The sequence below is a fragment of the Sceloporus undulatus genome, chromosome 5, assembly GCF_019175285.1.
Source record: "Sceloporus undulatus isolate JIND9_A2432 ecotype Alabama chromosome 5, SceUnd_v1.1, whole genome shotgun sequence".
NCBI classification, from domain to species: Eukaryota; Metazoa; Chordata; class Lepidosauria; order Squamata; family Phrynosomatidae; genus Sceloporus; species Sceloporus undulatus.
Genome location: NC_056526.1, coordinates 22,175,527 through 22,197,996, shown reverse-complemented (window position 1 = coordinate 22,197,996; position 22,470 = coordinate 22,175,527). Strand labels below are relative to the sequence as shown.

Here is a 22,470-nt window from a genome sequence, read left to right as displayed (position 1 = left end):
ATCAAATTTGCAGATGACACCAAATTAGGAGGAATAGCTAATAGTCCAGACGACAGGATCAAAATTCAAAATGACCTGAATAGACTAGAAAGCTGGGCCACAGCTAACAGAATGAACTTCAACAGGGAGAAATGTAAGGTACTGCACTTAGGGCGAAAAAATGAAATGCACAGATGTAGGATGGGGGACACCTGGCTTAAGGAGACAACATGTGAAAGGGATCTAGGAGTCCAAGTAGACCACAAGTTGAACATGAGTGAACAGTGTGATGCGGCAGCTAAAAAGGCCAATGCTATTTTAGGCTGCATCAATAGAAGTATAGTGTCTAGATCAAGGGAAGTAATAGTGCCACTATATTCTGCTCTGTTCAGGCCCCACCTGGAATATTGTGTCCGGTTCTGGGCGCCACAATTCAAAAAGGACATTGAGAAACTGGAGCGTGTCCAAAGGAGGGCGACTAAAATGGTGAAAGGTCTGGAAACCATGCCCTATGAGGAACGCCTTAGGGAGCTGGGTATGTTTAGCCTGGAGAAAAGAACGTTAAGAGGTGATATGATAGCCCTGTTTAAATATTTGAAGGTATGTCATATTGAGGAGGGAGCAAGCTTGTTTTCTGCTGCTCCAGAGACTAGGACCCGGAGCAATGGATGGAAGCTGCAGGAAAAGAGATTCCACCTCAACATTAGGAGGAATTTCCTGACAGTAAGGGCTGTTTGACAGTGGAACACACTTCCTAGGAGTGTAGTGGAGTCTCCCTCCTTGGAGGTCTTCAAATGGAGGCTGGACGGCCATCTGTCGGGGTGCTTTGATCTGGATTTCCTGCATGGCAGGGGGTTGGACTGGATGGCCCTTGCGGTCTCTTCCAACTCTATGATTTTATGATTCTATGATTCTACCGAACACCTGTATTCTATCCTATCCACTTATTTCCCAACTCCAAACTCTCATTCCTCCTTACGTCCAGAAGAACTATCTTCCACTCTCTCTCTCTCTGTATATGTGTGTGTGTGTGCGCGCGTGCGCACACATAAAAGAAAAGAATGCATATTCCACAACTACATTAAAAAAAACTGCACCAGACAAAACACAAGGCTTATCACAGTGCTCTCAAAATGCCAGGCATCCTTCTATAGGCTGCTATAATAAGGCACCACCAGCTAATGGTGAATTTATTTAAAGTATACTCTGTCTTATCATTCATTCTAAGATGATAGTTCTTTCAGTGAAAACCAGGAATGTGTTCAGTTTTAAATGCACAAACCTTCTGCTTCCTGCCTCAGTTTTTAAAAACCTGCAGCATGTCATTTCATTCAAACTGGGAATTATGACTCATACTGTATTATGATTTATCTGAACATGCTAAGATCAGAAACAATATTTTTAAGTTGGCTTCCTAGGAAAAACATAGTTAAAGCAAACCACCTTTTTCCTGATTAGAGAAAACAAAGTGAAGCAACTGAAGCTGACACTGTAGAGCGTTCAGAGAGGCAGAGGAGTAGATGTAGGGTCTGTTTATAAAGCAGTAAACTATGACATGTTAATTCCAAAAGTAGCTGCTCAAACAGGGTTTAGCTAAACAAACTACAGTTTTGAATTATGTCTAAATCCAGACTTAGTGTTGCAGAATTTCAACCCAGGAACAGAAGCAAGTAATGAACAAAGGGGAGAGCATCAGTTGCAGAAATGTTGCAAAGGTTACCAGAGCTTTGTGGCATTTTTACTGCTATAATGCTGCCTGGATATTAGTTACAGAGTATGCCCATTTCCCTTCTGAACGCAGTAGACAATGAGATGCAGTATTCATATTGACTCCTATATCAGACTGGACACCTGTAACATAGAAACTGAGCACTGTTTTCAATTAACATAACATCTCCCTAATTTTCCCACTGAAATCCCATTAAAACATACATTGCAACAGCTCCCTATACACTGCTGTAAAAATGGAACACACACCACTTCTTCATTCATTCACTTATTCTGCTTTTAATCTGTAGCCTTTGAATAAAAATGAAACATGTTTACCTGCCTCCTTCAAAATGACTGATGAGATCAGACACTTTACTACTTTTTTCTTTTGATACACAAGAAGAGGTAGGAGTAACTTCCTCCATTCTTGGCTTCGTGGTATATAAAGCTTTATGCCTAGGGGATTGGTGGGCAATGGATGACTGCGAGTTCTGCAGATGTAATGGCTTTGGAGGCACTGCAAGAAAAAGCAACACACACTAAACTGTATTTCAAATTTTAGGAATGCCACTTAGAAATGCTGTTCACCCCCCTGAATACCCAAAAGGTTCTGTTGCACTATTTATGCCCTTTCCAAGATCACCAGATTTCTTATATTCCTGTTTTTGTTGAGGAGATTACTATGATTAAACACTATGACCCCTTACTATGATGAAAGATAAAAAAAACCCTGTCCTCTCTCCATTCACATTTTTAGAAACTATGGGGCTGTTTACACAGGCTAAAAGACCCATGTTCTCCTCGGACTTGCGTTGTCCTGTTTGGACAATGCAGTCATTGGGCCTAGATCCAGCAGACTGGCTGCAGATCCAAAGGATCCAGCCCAATTCCAGGTCAAAGGGGCCTTAACATGGGTCAAAATGACCCACTGCTTCATGGAAACTCCATAGTAAACCATGGCAGATCAGACAGCCCCGCATGCCCCTTTCCTTACTCAGCCATTGCTGCTAGTGAGAACACCCTCATTGCCATGTCCGATGTTGAAATGGGGTGGCTGGTCATGTGGTTGCTACCAGGTGCTCTGTCTCCATGTCAGATGTAGTGACAGGGGTCTTCTCCCTAGCAGTGATGGTGAAGTAAGATAAGGAGCCTGTGGCAGTAGTGGGTTCCCATGCTAGCCCAGGGACCAACCCAGGTTGGGACCTAGGCCAGGATAGCACGGGCTTTGTTCAGGGCCTCAAAGATGGGTGAAGTTGGCACACAAGCAGTGCTCTAAAGAGATGCATCACAATAATAATAATAATAATAATAATAATAATAATAATAATAAATTTATTTATATACCGCTTTCCCATAGATCAAATGACACAATGACAAGGAAAACAGAAACAGCCCACGAACAACACTTCAAATGGTTGTTGTAGAACATCCCACAGCAGGCCCAGCTCTAGGTTTCTGCGGCCCTTGGGTGACAGAAATCAGTGAGCTTCCTTTAGCATGACTGCTTTCTCCTCTAACCAAAATGTCTGCTTCTTTGGCCCTTCAGATGGCCCCATCCTTCCTCCTTTAACCATACATCCCCTTCTTCTTACTATGTATCTTGTCTAACAAGACTTCTAAAATTTCTGACAATACAAAATGACCTCATTGCTCTTTTAAAAATGATTTGAGACCTCAGACTGCAATAGCAAACATTCAAGACCAGTATTCCTCACCAAAAATTGTGGTTTGCTGCTGGATTTCCACACCAAACCATGGCAGCTGCAATCAGCAATATACCTTTTCTCTGTCCTGAAAATTCAAGGAAAACTCCCTCCCTCCGGGATACTGGGAAGGGAGTGTGCATGGCAGTGGGGTGGGTGACGTAGTTTATGACAAGAATGCATGTACAATAATATAGTGTATGAAGTGATGAATGTATATACAGGTACAACAGTGGATATACATGTGTGCGCAGAACAAAGACAGAAAGAACGGTGTGTGAGAGGGTGGTGTGCTCTTGAGCTCTGGTCACATTTAATATTGATAATCAACCTCAGGTTTCCAAGATGGGATTCAGACCATTGAGTCAAAAAAGCCATCCTATCCCTGATCTAAAGAATATGAACTGTAAAATTTTTTTAAGAGGTTTGGAATAGATGATTGAGAAATAATTCAAAATACAGCCTGGCCCTAGGGCATTCTTCTTCAAAGGAATGTTGAAGCATTGTCCAAATTCCCTCTATATGTCTAGAACTCATTTCTGCAGTCTCTTGCAACCTCCCTACACATTGAGAACAGAAGACAGGAAGGGACCAAGTAAAAGTACCACTGAAGTTGGATTGGTGGGAATGAAAGATTTGAAATCAAATCCAATCAATTTAAGATTTGATTTGGGGGAAAAAAATATTCTCTCTCATACATGAACACAAGATTTCTAATGCCAAGGTTGAAGCCCAAAGTCAAGATGCAAGCACAACTGAGTACTGGCAAAGGATAAGTCCCACAAACCCAAGTAACCACATGATTTTCCCTTTCTTCCCCATTTACTCTCATCCACACTCCTTCACAACACATTTGAGTCATGGCTTCTACACTAGATGTGCAGCTGCCAAACCAGCATGAATCCTTGCACTTAATAATAATTAAGCAGAAATATAATGAGAATGAAAAAGGCAGAGAGGAAATGGGGGGATGGACCCATACACCTGCAAATGTTCCTGCTCTTCCCTCTCCTAAATTCAGGCTGTACTTTCAGGCTGCTGACAGTTGAAGATTCGTTGTTTGTGCAACAAGGCTGCAGGCAACACAACTGGCATACAAGTGAATTTCAAAGAGCTGAAATTTCCTCACACTTAACCACACTGCAGGCTCTTGCTAGAAGCTGAGGGGCCTTATGCTGCTGCTAGCTACAGAACTTTGGAAAACAGTCAATTAACTTGTTAAATTATTTAACAATGTGCTGGGGGATTCCTATTCAACTCCTTGGCCACTGGCCTGTAGCGTCCCTGAGGGTTCAGTATTGCCCCCTATGCTATTTAACAATGAAATTGCTGGGAGAGGCTGATCGGAGTTTGGAGGTCAGGTGTCCCCAGTATGCTGATGATACCCAGCTCTGTTATTCCTTTCCACCTAATTCCCAGGAAGCTGTTCCTGTTCTAAACTGGTTCCTAGCAGCTCTAATGGACTGTATGAGGGCAAACACATTGAAGCTTAATCGTGATGATACATAAGTGTTCCTGGTCAGTTGAAAGACAGATCTGGGAAACAGGGATTTAGCCTGTATTAGATGGGGTTACACTCCCCTTGACAATACAGGTTTGCAGTCTGGGAGTACTCTGAGCCTCCAGGCTCAGGAGTGCCTTTGCACAGTTAAAGTTAGTGCACCAACTGTGCCCATTCCTAGAAAAGTCAGATCTGGCCATGGTGGTACATACCTTGGTTACATCCCATTTGGATTACTATAATGGGGCTGTATTTGAAAAGGGCTCAGAAATTTGAGTTGGCACAAAGAGTTGCAGCCAGGTTGTTAACTGGGATTGCTTACAGGGAGCACACAGCTCCCCTGTTACAACAGCTCCACTGGCGACCAATCTGTTTCCAGGCACAAGTGTTGGTGATGACCTACACAGCCCTGTCCTTGCTTTTCTTTCCACAGCAGGTTAAAATATTTCTGTGCCATCAGGCTTTTACCAACTAACTAGGGTTGCCTTTCAATGTTGTGTGCTTTGGTTTTTAAAACTGGTATACAGGGGAGCCTTGCCTTGCGTGGGGGATCCGTTCCAGACCCTCCCCCCTGCATAAGGCAAATCCCGCATAAGCTCGAGCCCTATTTAATATAATGGGGCTCGTGCTCATGGCAGTGCGGCGCAGGCATGCACGCCATTCATTTAATGGCGACATGGCTTCCGCATAAACAGGAAGCCGCATATGGTGTGCCCACATATGGAACAGGTGCACTGTACAGTCTTTTAACGTATTGTAGTATTTTAAATGTTTAATGTGTATTGTTTTAAATATGTTTGCCACCTGAATCCCATTATCAAGAAAAAGGTATGAACGAAAGTATTTATTATCATTGTTAACTAAATTTTCCATAGCATGGATGACTTCCAAAAATTACCAGATTAAAGTTGCAATTATGACTTAAAGTTTAACAAATTTATTGTTTTAGATTGTTCTGATCTGTTAGGTGGGGAGAGGCTTGCTCTTGCTGCCAGATTCAATAAAACAGGAGGCCTCAAAAGCAGGAGAATTAGGATTCAATGGATATCTGACTCTGTGTTCGTTTGTTGTTCCAAACTGGCGTCTGCCTCATGGATTTTAGAAATAAGAGGCATATTAGTTTTTTAGTTGATATGAAATATGAATCAACAGTGTGATGCAGCAACTAAAAAGGCCAGTATGATCCCAGGCTGTATCAATAAGAGTGAAATATTTAGATCGAGGAAAGTAATAGTACCACTCTATTCTGCTTTGGTCAGGCCTCACCTGGAATACTGTGTCCAGTTCTAAGCACAACATTGCAAGAGGGATTTTGACAAACTGGTGTGTCCAGAGGCGGGTGACTAACATAGTGAAGGCTCTGGAAACCATCCTCTATGAGGAGTGGCTTAGGGAGCTGGGTTGTGTTTATCCTGGAGAAGATAAGGTTATGAGGTGACATGATTTTGTTGTTGTGTGTCTTCAAGTAATTTCCAATTTATGGCAACCCTAAGGTGAACCTATCATGAAGTTCTCTTGGCAAGATTTGTTCAGAGGGTGTTTGCCATTGCCATCCTCTGAAGATGAGAGAGTGTGAATTGCCCAATGTTACCCAGTAGGTTTCCATGGCCAAGCTGGGAATCAAACCCATCGAACATTTACAAGTGGCAGGTTTTAAATTTTAACATAACATAACATAACACAAACCATTTTAACATAAACCATCAATCTGGAATATATTTTTATGTAGTGCAAGTCTATTTATAGAGAGCCAATGTGGTGTAGTGGTTTGAGCATTAGATTATACAACTCTGGAGAGCAGGGTTCAATTCCTTGCTCGGCCATGGAAACTCACTGAGTGACCTTGGGCGAATCACACACACTCAGCCCCAGAAAACTCTGTGATAAGTTCACCTTAGGGGTGGCCATAAGTCAGTAGTAACTTAAAGGCACACAGCAACAACATTATGTGTAGGACTGCTTTATAAGTACATCAGTCAAACAAGCAGACACACAATATGTTTTTTAAAAGTTGTATTATAAAACGACAATCCTTTGTAACAATGCTAACTGGACCTCAACCAATCATATTCCTTCTGTAATTAGACTGCCAAATGTGCTATTTGTTCCTCCTACTCCCTGCATTTTAAAAGGTCTTGTGAAAATATCAGAAAGAAAGGAAACATCATAAAGGGGTAATTGAAAGGACAGCTTCCTGTGTCACCTTATTTTTCTTGGAACTGTCATAATAGCTCATTATAGCAATACTTCACTCAGTGTTTTTAATTCTGGTTTAGCATCCACCTGCTTGCTGTTGTGAACTCCCAGCCATCTTCCACTCTGTGTTTTCCCTAGAACTGACAAGCAGATCTAGGCCAATGAACATCAGATAATTGCCATAAAATTGAACAGCCATCTTGCAGGGAGATAAATCTGTTAGAAAGGAGGGGGAGAAACTGAGACTGTCTGAGGAATAAGGACAGAGAATTATCCTGGGGAAGAAGGCCATCAAAGGGGCAGTAACTTAGATGTGGTTAGCCATGATAAGTAAAGCTTATATCACAAAAAGCATCCTAAGCATAGTGAAGACTACTGAAAGCAATGTCCCAGACCAAATGCCAAAACCCAATAATTCAAATGTGTAGATATTGAGAGGTCCACTCCCTGACATAAAAATGGTGCAGCATTGCAACTATGGCACTTGTACTAGAGAGAGCAAAGCTGGTGAAAGGAAAACAGAACTACCAGACTGATAGAAAGGAAAGGCACACTACATGTTTATAACCTAAATGTAAGTGTAAAAGTAAAAAGCACCTGCTCTCATTGGAACCCACCTGTTGTACTTCTGATGCTGCTGTTCAGGAGCTAAAAATGACTCACACAGAGTAACCTTTCTGAAATAGCCTTTCTGAGAGGGCAATTCTATTAAATCAGGACTCACTGAATGCTCCAGTCAAAATCTGATGCACAGGAAAATTATTCTACTGAGCAGAGGCTGAGATGATAGTAGATGTCCGAATGCTGGACACATTTCAGTACATTATTGGGAGACTGTGGGAACTGAGAGAACAGGCTAATGAGGAGGAAGAGCATTGTTTTGAGATGTCTGGTCTCAAAACAATGTAGAAATCTAGTGTTACTGTATTTTCAAAATACCAAAGATACACTCCTTCCTTGTTAGCATGTCTACAGAAGACTGGTTATAAAAGAGTGCATATTGTTCTAGTATTTTATAGTTAGATTACACAAATCTTTCAAGTTTGGAGCAAATAACTCATAAAGATTACTTCCACTTTCTTTGAGGTCACACTGAACCCTATACACACGTGATTCTACTGTACAAAAACAGTAAATGCTCACTCTGTGCTTTGTTTTAAGGACAAACAAAAAAACTGGTTCCAAAAGTAAATTAACTTAAGGGAGGAAAGTTTGTCCCCACTCCTCCTTCCAGTAGTCACCTGTGCCTTGGATCTTGTAGAAAAAGCACCTAACAGACTCCTGATTGATGTTTAATATCTGTGCATAAGGCTGGCTCTACTTTAGGCAATTCTTTTTTCCCAGCTTTCCATGTCCCATTTCACACTGTTAGAGGGACAGGGACTGTGGACATTACATGTGTCTGGAGAGAGGATGATACAGGAAACCTTTTTTCTGTGAACTTTCTTAAGTTAGGATCTAAGCTGCAGACATTGAACCTTGGCGAAAACATGAGAAAATGCATTCCTGACACATTAATTTAGATTATTTATTAGATTAATTTCTAATGCCCTATTTATTAGATAGCGATCACTTACTCTTTTCAATTGAAATTTGTGCGATCTGTTATTCTAAATGGCATATAATATCTAAAATAAACATCCACATAACAGAATGCTGAAGCTGATTCTTTTTCTGGGATTTATTCGCCCATGCTGGGGCTCACAAATGATATATAATAGTGCAATTGGTTTCCAGAGAGTTAAGCTGCTTTTCACAAAGAAACCAAGCACCAAACAGCACTGCAAAATCAGGTCAGAGTCCATTGTTATCTGCCAGCACAAACCTCAAGTAGGAGACAGACTGAAAAATTTCCACTCCATTAAAACAGCTCCTTGAACTTATAGCCAGAAAGAAGAATGAACGAAAACATTCTAAGTTTTCTTTGGTTAGTAGGTTAGAGGAGTATTTTGTGCTGAAGAGCAGCTACAAAGTATAGGTCAGCAATATTATTTCCTGTCCTACCAACTATGCTTAAAATTCTAAATATCTTCTGAAGATCTATGTTACTATTAATGGAAATATGTATCTATTATGATATTTAAACAAGAATAATGTAGATTATAAAACAACTGGCCACATCTTGCACTAATTTCAACTTCAGCCTTATAAGGAGTTTTCTAAAGATGTAATATAGTAGTATGAACAGGCCTTGTTCCGAGGTGCATAAAAGCATAAATAAGGGTCTTTCTATCCCAGCATATTGATTCCAATAAAAAGCAGAAGTAGCTTTGTTGACCATAGGGGAAAAAACATCCAAAATCCGTATTTCCGTAACCCCATCAAAATGACAACCAAAGGGCAAGATCTGAAGATCTGCAGAACTTATTGGGAAAGATATTACACAAAGCAGGGGTGAAGTGGGTGAAAACTGACCTGATGATGAAGTCATGGTGTACACATAATGTATTGAGACGTTATGTATAATAAGGAGGAGTCTGCAGCAGAGATTAAAATGAGGCACTAGCAGGTGAAGCGATCATTTTAGTTTTTATCAGGAAGTTGGGCCTCCATTTTCAAAAAATATAAAATCCAGCTCTAAACTCAGAGCTGTAAGATGCATTTTGAAAAACCATAAGGCAACAGTGACCCTTTGCCTCTTAGCAATTGTGACACTGTTGTATACTGCCTTTGAATCTGGAGGGTCTATTCAGCTTCCGTGCTCCCAAACCAATAACTGGTCTTTTCTCCAGGACTTTGTCAAATACCCTGAAAGTTATGCAATGGATGCTCTCAAATAAATAGGAGTACAGTACAACTACATTTGATTGTCCAGATGACAAATCTGCATTTAGGACAAGAGGCTGCTATCATAACTGAATATGGAGAAACAGAATGGTTCCCAGTTGGCAAAGGGGGCAGGGGGGCAGTGGATAAATGCCAGTACTGCAGCCACTCACTCACAGCCACAAGGTTGTGAGTTTGATTCCAGCCAGGGGGTCCAGGGTCAACTCAGTCTGGTATCTCTCCAAGGTCACTAAAATGAGTATCCAGCTTGTTGGGGGCAATTACCTTACACATTGTAAACCACTTAGAGACTGCTTAGTTCAGTATGAAGTGGTATAGAAATGTAGCTGCTATTGCTATTGCATACTATCACCCTATTTATTCAACTTTTATGCAGAAAATGTTGTGCGCAGATCAGGCTTAGACTCAGAGGCAGGAGGAATGAAGATGGGAGGAAAGAACATTAATAACCTAAGATATGCAGATGGCACTATATTATTAGCAGAAACCAACAAAGACCTGGAGTAATTACTGAATAATGTCAAGAAGTCTTAATGTTGAATGTTAAGGAAACAAAAATAATGACCGTGAAAGAGCTACAAGAATTCATTCTAGATAACAAGGAAATCAAAATAATTAAAGATTTCCCATACCTTAGATCAAACATTAATCAGAAGAGAGAATGCGGTCAAGAAACTAGAAGAATACTAGGAGTGGCAAGAGCATATATGAAAGAACTGGACAAGATCTTAAATATAGTCCTGAATATATTCATTTAGTGATCCTTGTTTTTAATGAAACAGAGAGGAAAGACATAGAATCATAGAGTTGGAAGAGACCACAAGGGCCATCCAGTCCAAAACCCCTGCCATGCAGGAACTCACAATCAAAGCACCCACCGACTGATATTCATCCAGCCTCTGTTCAAAAACCTCCAAAGGAGGAGACTCCACCACTCTCCAAGGGAGTGTGTTCCATTGTTGAACAGCTCTTACTGTCAGGAAGTTCCTCCTGGTTGAGGTTGACTCTCTTTTACTATAGTCCTTCTCACTCTCTTTACATCAAGTGAAAAGAATGCACCAAATGCTATAAATTCCTATCATTCAGTCATTCATTTCTATCTATTTACCATATCTACCATGCAGTAATTATAACTACAGACCACACATTATCCCCTCCCCCCCCAAAAAAGAGGCTTGATCCATTATTCTGAATTCAGAGAATTCACTCATTTAGCAACAAGTCCCCAAGTCATGAGGAAGATAGCAGAGGTATACTTTCTCCTGAATAAAAATAAAAGGCACATTTTCCACTTATGTATTTTTAAATGTAAACTTTTTGGGACATAATAGGAAGAATTACTGAGACAAAGGAAGTGAGACTCCACACTTCTCCATATGTTACTCTTTTGAATGTGCCTTGTATTGGAAGAAGGCCATCTCAGAATGGTGACATTTGAAAAGACACCACACCTCCAGGAACCAGCTGCTCATCATCCGGTCCCTTCTTCCATCAGTCCACAGCTTGGCACTGAGACAAAGCAGAAAAACATGCAGAAGAAGTCCTGGGGCATGCATGCTGTATTGTGACATCAAGAGGAAGTGGCAAACCAAACTGATCCAAAATGCAGGGGAAATTGTATCTGGCGGTGTCACCTAGCAGAGAATAGCAAGGATAGCCAACTATGTAGGTTTGGGTAGCCCCTTCTGAATTCACAGAGGTTGTCTTTCTTGTTTGGCTCCTAACATAAAATTGAAATCCACAGTTTGGAGGCAAAATATTAAGCGGTCATCTCCTTCTATCAAGAGCATGCTGTATGTCCAGCCATTAAGAAAAGATATTTGGTGAGGACAAAGAACAGAGTTTTTTTCTGTGGAAGAATCCTGACTATAGCATGCTCTCTTAATAGAGGCTAGATGCCCCCACCCAGCTTTTCAGTTTAATATGCAGTTAAAATATTTCCATCCGTTTGGATTTCAATGCATTTTTTATGTGGGGTTCAAGTTTGCCAGCTGAAACAAATGTTGAAGGCAGCTCATGCAGTTATAACCTTTGGATGGATAGCAGATAGATGACGATATCATATTTCAGTATACATAATGTTTAATTTTATATCAGAAAGAAGAATGGAGTAAATGTGCCAATTGAAAATGAGGCCATTGGCTAAAGAAATTGATTAAACATATAGAAATAGCTAAAGAAGAGAAGGAGTACAAAATGATAAAAGATACAATTAATATGATTCTCCACATCAAAGGAAAGGGATATGGAATAAATGATAACCTTGTTCCTTAGGGGGGTTGAGAGTGAGAAGGAAAGGTCACAGTCAAAGGAACATTAATATATGGGTTACTGGGATAATTAACTAGAGTATTATATGTTAGTACTATTGGTTTTGTATTGCATTTTGGGTATATCACGTATGTATGTGTGATTGTCAACTATTCCCCCAAAAAGAATTTCTTAAAAAAATTAAAAATTCTGATAGCTGATGTGCTTATTTTATTGCATGTTATGTGAATATAAATATACAGTTTGCCTGAAATCACCTCAGGGGTATATTAGGGCACAGAAGTAATTTGTAAATATTTGCATTAACAAAGTAAAGCAGCAGGAATAAGTAGCAACCGGCTACCATCATCTGGTAGATACATTCATGGTGTAATAGACACATCTAGCTGCTTTTAACATGTCAATGTTTACAGCAAATCTGTTTCTGAAGCAGCTTGTATTTCTTGCCTAAAAGGTAAAATAGACTTGGCATTTAAAAAACCAAACATCACATTCTGCTCTACTGACAAGGTATGAAGAGTACAATGGAAATTCATCTCACTCGCACACATCATCACCAATAACAGACTGCAGAAACATAGCCATGTTAGTCTGGAATATCAGTACATCATGCTGTCAATTATTTCTTTTGCTGCATTGTAATCCAGAGAGAGAGAGAGACCATTTCCAAAGGATTTTTTTTTATCTGTCATTACAGTATCATCATTACATCAGCAATTCCACTGAAACTTAATGAGTCTATTCCAAACAACTGCTTCAAATAAAGCGTTAAGTATTCATTTGCTTTTTCATTTAAAAAAAAACTTAAATTTAACAGATCAAAATGGGAGAAAGAGAAATCAGGCAAGAATGACACAAGGCTTTCTGTTCACAAAAATTACCAGAATGTCACTATCTTCACTCTGCTTGCAAACACTTCTGTAAATTACACTGAATGAGAGTCATGGCTACATGTCTGAAAAAGACTTTTTGCTTCTTTCTGAGTTCTTGTACCTTAAGGGCCATATTTTCATCTCAGAAAGTAAAAGGTGTGCGTACAAATCTGTATGTGTTTTCAAGTCACCTGATGAATCATGCCAATCTCATTAATTTCATAGGGTTTTCTTAGACAAGGAATACTCATAGGTGGTTTTGCCAGTTCCCTCTTCTAAAATATAGCCTACACTACCTGGTATTCACTAATGGTCACTCATCCAAGTCCTAACCAGGGCTATTCTTGCCTATTGTAGAAATTGGGCAGAGACTTTACTACACATTTCCAATAAAAACACAACAGGGAAGCTACAGGCAGTTAAAATTACTCTTGACTACCATTGAGAAGCCAGTCACCAACACTGTCTCAATACTTCTCTATTTTTAACACATTCTATTCATAATTCTCTGATAGTACGCATTTATTTTTAAATATCACAAGAAATAAGCACTTTTATTTTATTTGTGTCATAGTTCTTCTTGCACCACAAAAGAGAGCATGTTTGATTCAAGCAACAGCCTGAGGTTCAAAGGCAGGTGCAGAACTGAGATGTGACTCACCTTGTGGCTTTGGATTTGAAGTTGGCCGTGAAGATTGCTTAACTGACAAGTTTCCATTTATTCCCTGTGCCCCTTCATAGCCGATATTTGGCTCATATAGCCTAGCTGTGCTGTTTGCTGAGCAGGGTGCAGTTATGATCTTTGGACATGTGCTGCCACCTGTAATGACAAAAAGCAAATGTGACCATACATGACAGAACACAAAACTTTCCTTGACAGTAATTATACTAGAAAGCTGAGACAAAACGTAGCAAGGGATTCAAGGAGTGCCTCAACATTAGTTTATTCTCCCAGTACTCCTATAGTAAGAACCATCCTCTTGAGTAAGACTCAATTCTACAGACACTTGAAAGAGCATGTACCTCAGTGAAATCTGAACCTAGACATGGACTTGGAGATGCTTCCAGTGCCACATTCTACCACTTCTAATTCTTTGTTGGCTGAAAATTCTAAAAGTTCTTTTAAAATGAGCAGGAAAGCAGAAACATAACACATTCAGATTGACATTCTTTTTCCTGTGACTCAGTAGATCAAACAGAATGTATGCCATTACAACTGCAAAACACTTTAATGGCCACTGTAGATGATTATGTTTTTTTTACTACCAACAGTCAGCCTTTATATAATGGAGCATCAAGGTGAATTGGGGGACAAGTTCAGTTTTAACAATTCCTTTTGTAAATGTATCTTATACGTACATTGGAAGAAACAACAGTTTAGATTTTGACTAGTTAAGCTAAAGACTAGTCACACACACTTTCCACACTCCATACCCTCCATACTGCACATAATAATTTTGCAAAGGTTTCAAAGTGCAAGGATGGAGGAAAAAACCCAATTACAATGTATTAGTTCAGGTAAAGAAATGTTTTTGGGTAGATGAGCATTATTAATGATGAGAATTTGGTATTTTCTAAGCAGTCTTCCATACTGTCAAACATTAGGGAAAAATACAACATAAATGCAGCTGTCAAAACAGAGATGGGCATCACCATGTGACGTACAAAGAGAACAGCTGCAGAAATTGGCTATCTGTATTAACAAGAGGATACTGCAGATGTAGACAAGGTTTGTCAATAGGAACGTCAAGGTATATGGCAGGTTATTCTAAGGAATGACATGGGGCTACAATCCTCAATTTAGGTTACACAGGAGTTGCTATTTAATTTAATGGCCTGGATATGTTATTTTCAATTTCTAAACCAGGTACAATTAAAACTATGGTATATGGTGCTGATATATTAAAAAGACCCACAATGCAAAAGGCATATTAAACCACTATGGACACAGAAATCCTACACTGAAATAACCACAAGCAGACAACATGATTAACTATTACTTGAAAACAGAAAGGAAGAGCAGGTCAGTTCTCATCACAAAAGTGAAATATATATCTTCTGAATTAGTGCAATTTCTCTCACTGTGCTTATATTTCATACAATCATTGAGTTGAAAGTAACCACAAGGGCCATCCAGTCCAACTCCCTGCCATGCAGGAACTCACAATCAAAGCATCCCTGAGAGATGGCCATTCTGTTTAAAAACCTCCAAGAAAAGTGACTCCACCACTCTCTAAAGCAGTGCATTCCAATCCAACAGCTCTTACGGTCAGGAAATTCCTCCTAATGTTTAGGTGGAATCTCTTTTACTGTAGCTTACATTCATTGTTCTGGGTCCTATTTTCTGGAGCAGTAGAAAACAAGTTTGCTCCCACCTCAATATGACATCCCTTCAAATACTTAAACAGGGGTATCTTATTAATCTACTCTTCTCCAAGCTGAACATCCCCAGCTCTCTAAGTCTCTTCTCATAGGACATGGTTTCCAGACCCTTCACCATTTTGGTCACCCTCCTCTGGACACACTCCAGCTTGTCACCATCCTTTTGGAATTGTGGTGTCTAAAACTGGATGCAGTATTCCAGATGAGGCCTGATGAAAACAGAATAGAGTGACACTATTGCTTCCCTTGATCTAGATAGTATAGTTCTATTGATGCAGATCAAGGAAAGTAATAGTGCCATTTACTATGTGAATTTTCAATACAGACATTATTTATGCATGCATTTTGTATAAGTAATTATTGGGGCAAAAAGCATTTCCAAGGGCCTTTTACCAAAAATAATGCTGTGTCATAAACTTTTTATTGTTTAAATTTTTTTGGAGTTTAGCAGGCATCTGTTGAAGAAAAAATTAACAAAAAACACATGATCACAATCTTATTAAAAATCAGGGACTAGATCACTGCATCTCAAGACTCCGATGGCCACTTCATATACTGTACTTAAACAGCCATAATTACAGTTTAAAAAGAAGTTTAAATTCACATTTATGATACAGGTATATTTACTAGGAAGACAAAACTGGATAAAACTCCTTGCTGCACATACCCTTTTCAGCAAACATAAGCTTCTTGTTACAAAATAACTCTTTCATGAGTTAGGATTCAAAGGGATTTGGGGATTTTGGGGGTGGAGAGAAGGAAGCCTCCAGAAACTATAAGAAGACTAAACAACAATTTATTTTAGATATTCTTCAGTTTTACTGGTTTTATCTCAACTAAAGTTGTAAAGTTGTTCAATGAGCAATTCTGCAAAAATCATCAATGGGGACATCTGGATTTGTTTTGTTTTGTTTTGTTTTTAAGAGAAAGGGGGGAGATCAGCTGGAATATTGAGAAAAAATATACAGCAGTTCCATTGGGAAATGAACATGGGCGTCTCTGACCTTGTTTTCTAATGTAACTTCACTCAAAACAGCAAGAAAGGAGCACAAAATATTCCAGCAGATATCAAAATATTCTAAATATGAAGCCATGTTTTGTGATTAAAAAGTAGGGGTTGTTTGCAGCTACGTTACAAACAGTGCACCCAACAAACTGTGTGACGGTCTCTCCAGGAAACTATTAAATAATCTCACCAGCATTCTGTACAGCAAAATAGAAAAGATTAAAAAATAAATTTCAAACCTGGAAGCTATATATACATAATCTGTCCCTTGCACAACACAGCACTTGACAAATTTTCTCCAGGAAAACAAAAAAAAAATATATGTGAAAAACAATATTTCATACTACAAGCCTCCATGGTGGCCTACAACATTATTGCCCAGACAATAATACTGCAAATCCATTCAACCACAAGCTGAGCCTGGCAGGTCTGTCCTTTAAATCCCCCAAACCCACACATATCATGACACAGTATTGTGGTCATTTGGATGCTTTCTACTTCTATCTATGACTCAAGAGTATTTCAGGGACTGCAAGATCAGGAAGGACAACAGTGAACAAGCATCACCTCAATCTCACAATGCGACCAAAGTCATCACACCAGCACACAGACAAATGCTTCTCCGTGTTATAAACAGAAGAATCCTATATGAAACCCTCTTAACAATTAAACATGTAACTGAATTTCTACAATAGAAAGCCTTTGCTGCCATGTTCAGGATGAGATACTCAGGAAGAGACATAAGTTACCAGTGGTCTCAAAGATATGGGTCTCAGTAACAACTGTATCATTGTCATTAAATAGGCTGACAAATGAGGGGATGTGGTTATCATGAACAAGACTGACTACATACACGAGGTTGAGACTGTCTAACACCACATACAGAAAACTATCTAGAAATCCCACTGAACAACACCAAAAGGAACTACACAAAGTACACAGAGAATTCCCCATGAATGCACAGAACTAATTCCAAATGGATATACCACAGGAACCAGGTACCTTCTATCTGCCACATAAACCATCCAATACTGGATGACCCGTTCTCTCAAGCATTTTAAATCTCACTGCTAGAGCATCTCACATATTGACTTAGTTCTCAAACCATATATCACCAATACACCAACCTGTACAAAGGATACAATACAACAGACTTTCTGAGGAATATGTAGTCTAACCAGTTTCCCAGATTACACCATTCTAGTCATGATGGATATGGGAACACTGTACATCGACATCCCACACAAGGACGGAGTGCAAGCCACCAAGAATACCATTCTGAATAGAACTACAGCACATCTAACCACCAATATCTGTCACTTTGTACACAATTGCAACTACAGTTACCATGAGCACCATGGCATCATGGTGTTCAAATATCTTCATATATCACCTAGAACAGTGATTCCCAACCTGTGGGTCGGGACCCCTTTGGGGGTCGAATGACCCTTTCATGGGGGTCGCCTAAGACCATGGGAAAACACCTATTTAATTACAGTTATGAAGTAGCAATGAAAATAATTTCATGGGTTTGGGTCACCACAACATGAGGAACTGTATTAAGGAGTCATGGCATTAGGAAGGTTGGGAACCACTGACCTAGAACAATACTTCCTTAGCTCCTGTACCCAGAAATCTCTCTCCCCTACGTGAAATAACACTGATAAAATCTTTATTATTCGAACTCATGGAATGGAATAACTTGGACTGTTCCATGAAAATTTTAACTATCCCCCTAAAATTGTTCACCCAGAACACTTCACACAACAGGTTCACTTTCTTAAAACCATTGTAAAACTACACAATGGACATCTTGCACCGTATCTCCTCAGACCCACAAGGCAGGGGCCTGTAACAGACATTTCTCAAACTACAATAACAATCCAATGAGATAGGGGGAAATCAGACAAGTCAGCTAGGCAAGACTAGTATCCAGGAACAGATGAAAAGGAGAAAATGACAGAAAACCACTTTTTGTTACTTACAGCCCTAAGCTGAAATGCATCATCAACAAACTACAGCAACTTCTTGAGGATAAAATTGGCCTCTCAAAGGTTCTGCTGGCCAGCCTTTACTTACTTACAGATAGCCTTCCAACCTTAAACAACTATTACTCTACAACAGGACACAGAAAATTGATAGAAATACAGGGTCAGGATCCTGCTACAAAGAGAGATTATAGCTCTGATCCCTTAACTCTCTGGCAGCCACATTACAGTCCAACCAACATCTCCCACATCAGAAGTTCATTTACGTATCTTCCAGTGTGATACTATATATGCCATACTCTGTCAGCAAGGCCCTTTTGCATTCTGCACTGGACAAATGGGACTTTCTTTATTACGAATGGCAAGAGGCAAAAACTAGTGGCAGAACATGTTAGTCTGGTCTTCCCAAACATACAGTACAACCAATTACTTTCAAGTTGCTGTTTTGAAACAATAACAGCAACAAAATCTCCAATGATGACTGGAAACAGAAACAGCTTAATTAAGAGGGATTCACTAATTTCAATCCATTAGCAGCAAAGGTATGAACAGAAGCAATGATTTCTTGGCACACTACATGAATTAACCTTTAACAATAGAATTCTCTTCAGAAAGTTTTCTAACAACAAGAGACTGTCAGATAAGTGTGATTTATTGCTTTCACATCTCAACACTGAGAGACTCAAGAGGTTCACCTTGTCAAACTGATTGACAGACCTGTCCCATTTTACAGAGCTCTTTGAAGTATTACTACCAGGATCACAATTTGCATCTTTTTGTAACCTGTAACACATTGATCCCTCCCCACAATGTTTGACTATGCAAACATTCTTTAAAACTTGTGGCTTCATAATGTAAAATTCAGTGTAATCCACTGAAGAAGAGGATTAAAATCCACAAAACCTCATACAAAACACTCCAAAATCCAAAATTTGTTTCATGAATGGCTGAGATAGTGATGTTTTTGATTTCTGGTGGTTTAATGTACACAAACTTTGTTTTATACACAAAAATATATAAAATAGTGCATAAAATTACTTTCAGGCTATGTGTAGAAGGTGTATATGAAACATAAATGAATTTCATGTTTAGATTTGGGTCCCATCTTCAAGGTAACTCATTATCTATATACAAACATTCCAGAATCCAAAAAAGTCAAAATACAAAACACTTCTGGTCCCAAGCATTTCGGATAAGGGACATTCAGCCTGTACCAAAATAAATAATTTAGTATCAAATATGCTGCTAGTCTTCCATCCTTTTTCTTTTTTTATGCCGAAAAAGGCTAATAGCTATCTCTTTGGAAACACCTTGTGCTGTACATGTAAAAAATTTAATAGTACAACAAGCATCTGTGTATTTGTAGTCTGTCAATACATGTCTGTTGTGTATTGACTTAAATGACCTGACCTTGTATAATGAAAGCTGCATATGGCCAACTGTCACAGGCAGAAACTAGCATAGAATGCAGTTTGTGAAATTCACTGAAGGTACAGAGAAGACTGTTCTCTGTTTCTTGAACCCAACTCTACTTGAACCCTAATATTTTCATTAATAGTTTTGAGACTCTCGCTGAAAGCAAATGGGGGATCAGAATTTTTATTTGCATTAAACCAATTCCCAGTACTTAGTTCCCTGCAATTTAGCTTCTGAAGTTTAATAGTCTTCAAATACATCTTTTTTCAGGCTTCCTTTTCTTCAAGCAATAGGTAGTTCTAGGGGCAGTGAATATCAAGTCATCTTCTTTGTGAAGACAACATACAACTTGTGGCATCAAAAAATATTCCCCAAGCAATTTTTTACAATACAAACAGCCAACATGTCCCTTTTCTGAGAACTGGATCACAATACCACCCCCATTTTTACTTTTAATTCAGTTGAAAATTTAATCTCTTTTGTCTTTTTACCTAAAACATGTAAAACTACAAGCCTGGTTCTCTTCTTACTCTTTCAATCTAAGTGGGGTATGTTAAGCAACTAGTATGCAAGTTACATGTGTTAGGCAAAGACTACTACTGCTAAGTTTAAACAAGCACACAGGATCCATTTTACTTTGAAGATGTTTGCAACATTTATAGCTGGAAAACCATTTTTACACATGAACATGCCTATCTCTCGTTGACATACACAAAACAAGAAAAAGGGGAGATGGGGGAAACAGATGGAAAGTTTGGGAACTCTGAACCATTCTGTTTTTGAGAGCACATGGATGGAGGGGAGGTGACACAAGGTCCAGGTTTTTGTCTGTTGTGCAAAGCTGAGTAAATTACTGAGAGGCTGTCAACTGAAAATTATTGTTCGCAACATCGTTATATTCTTCCCCATTTTTTTATAAGAGCTCTTAACAAAGTTATTTATTACTCCCTCCTAATACATTTGCTGTTTGACTGCCACGTCCCTTCTATTATATTATCTGCCAAATTCTCTATCTTTTAAGATTAAATGAGGAAAACGGATTATATAGTTATATTATCTTCTGTATATACTAATGGGTAAGTCTAGAAATTTTAGCCAAAAAACTGACTCCCCTAAAACTGGGGTGATTTACCTATGTAAGAATGCCAATGCAAGTACTGTATTTTAACCCTTATCAAAAAAGAGGAATCCCTTCTCTGTGTAGAGTCCATCCAGGAAGTACCTAAAAGACTCATTGACCCCCTACTCTCTCCACCACAATGCTGTTTCTGACCTTTTTGAATGCCTGGGTGGGGAAATGGCAGTGGTGGCAGCTCTTTGGTGCTTTCCCTTAAAGGACTACCAAGAGGAATTGGACTTTGAAGGATTTGAATAAGACATTTGCATATGTTTGTCAGCTTTTCTGGGTTAAAATCTGGCAACGTTATCACATTACAGTTAAAGATCATAATCTGCCCTTGACTTATACATGAGGTCAACTTATAGTTGAGTATATACGGTATAAACATTAATACTTGTCTTGACTGTGACATGTATCTTAATGCTCTTGTAATGTTTCCTATTGCTTTACACAGAAACATAATGTATATCATGTTGTAATAAATGTGTTAAGACTTCAAGATGCCACAGGACTCTTTTTGGTTTTAATATATGCTATATACTTGTGGGGAGGGGGAAGCTATATCATTATAGAATAATATATATGTTCTATTATAGATAACAATATTTTCAATCAATTACAACAAAGACTTGGAGCAATTACTAAGGAATGTTTAAGAAGAAAGCACAAAGGCAGACTTATTGCTTACTTGGTGAACATTAAGAAAACAAAAATAATGACCACTGAGAATTTACATGGATTCAACCTAGATGATAAGGAGACTGAAGTGGTTAAAGATTTCCCATACCTTGGATCAACCATTGATCAGAACAGAGACTACAGTCCAGAGGGAAACTGGGAAGGGAAGCTATGAAGGAACTAGACAAATCATAAAGTGCAAAGATATAAATCTGAACTCTAAAGTTAGGATCATCCAGCCCCATGATATTTTCCATCACAATGTACAGATATGAGAACTGGACAGGGAAGAAAGCAGAAAGAAAGAAAATCAACTCCTTTAAGATGTGGTGCTGGAGAAGAATGATGGATAGTGTGGACAACCAGAAAGTCAAACAAATGGGTCTTACAGCAGATCAGGCCTAAACTCTCCCTGGAAGTGAAGTTGACCAAACTGAGTGTGTCGTACTTTGGCCATATAACGAGAAGACACAATCCACTGGAAAAAACAATATTGCTAGGAGAGGTGGAGGGTAGCAGAAAGAGAAGAAAGTTGCATACTAGAAGGATAGATTCAATCATGGAGGCCATGGCCCTGAGCATACAGGATCTGAATGGAGCAGTTGAGGACATGGGGTCGCCATGAGTCATACCTAGTCAACTTGAAGGCAGTTAACAGCAACAACAAATTTTCAATGACTGTACACTAATACAATCATGCTGCATCTGATGTATATGACATATTTGGTTTATGGGCCATGTAATTAGAGAAAGTCTTCATGGTTTCTGAAACAGTGGACTGCAGATAGTGCTATATAATTAATGTTTTGTTTTATAGCAGGGGTCAGCAACCTACGGCCTGCGGGCCGGATGCGGCCCGCG

The 22,470-nt window shown here is 39.1% G+C and overlaps 1 protein-coding gene across 6 annotated transcripts in view; it reads right to left on the bottom strand.

The window, feature by feature from the left end:
• FGD4 (FYVE, RhoGEF and PH domain containing 4) overlaps nucleotides 1-22,470 on the bottom strand; it is a 128,381-nt gene that overhangs the window by 33,001 nt on the left and 72,910 nt on the right. For all 6 annotated transcript variants that reach the window (XM_042466755.1, XM_042466757.1, XM_042466759.1 and 3 more), the window contains 2 exons: nucleotides 13,681-13,839; nucleotides 2,026-2,206 (listed from right to left, as the gene is read on the bottom strand). In XM_042466755.1, the coding sequence (XP_042322689.1) occupies nucleotides 2,026-2,206; nucleotides 13,681-13,839 (340 nt within the window). The remainder of the gene's footprint in view (nucleotides 1-2,025; nucleotides 2,207-13,680; nucleotides 13,840-22,470) is intronic.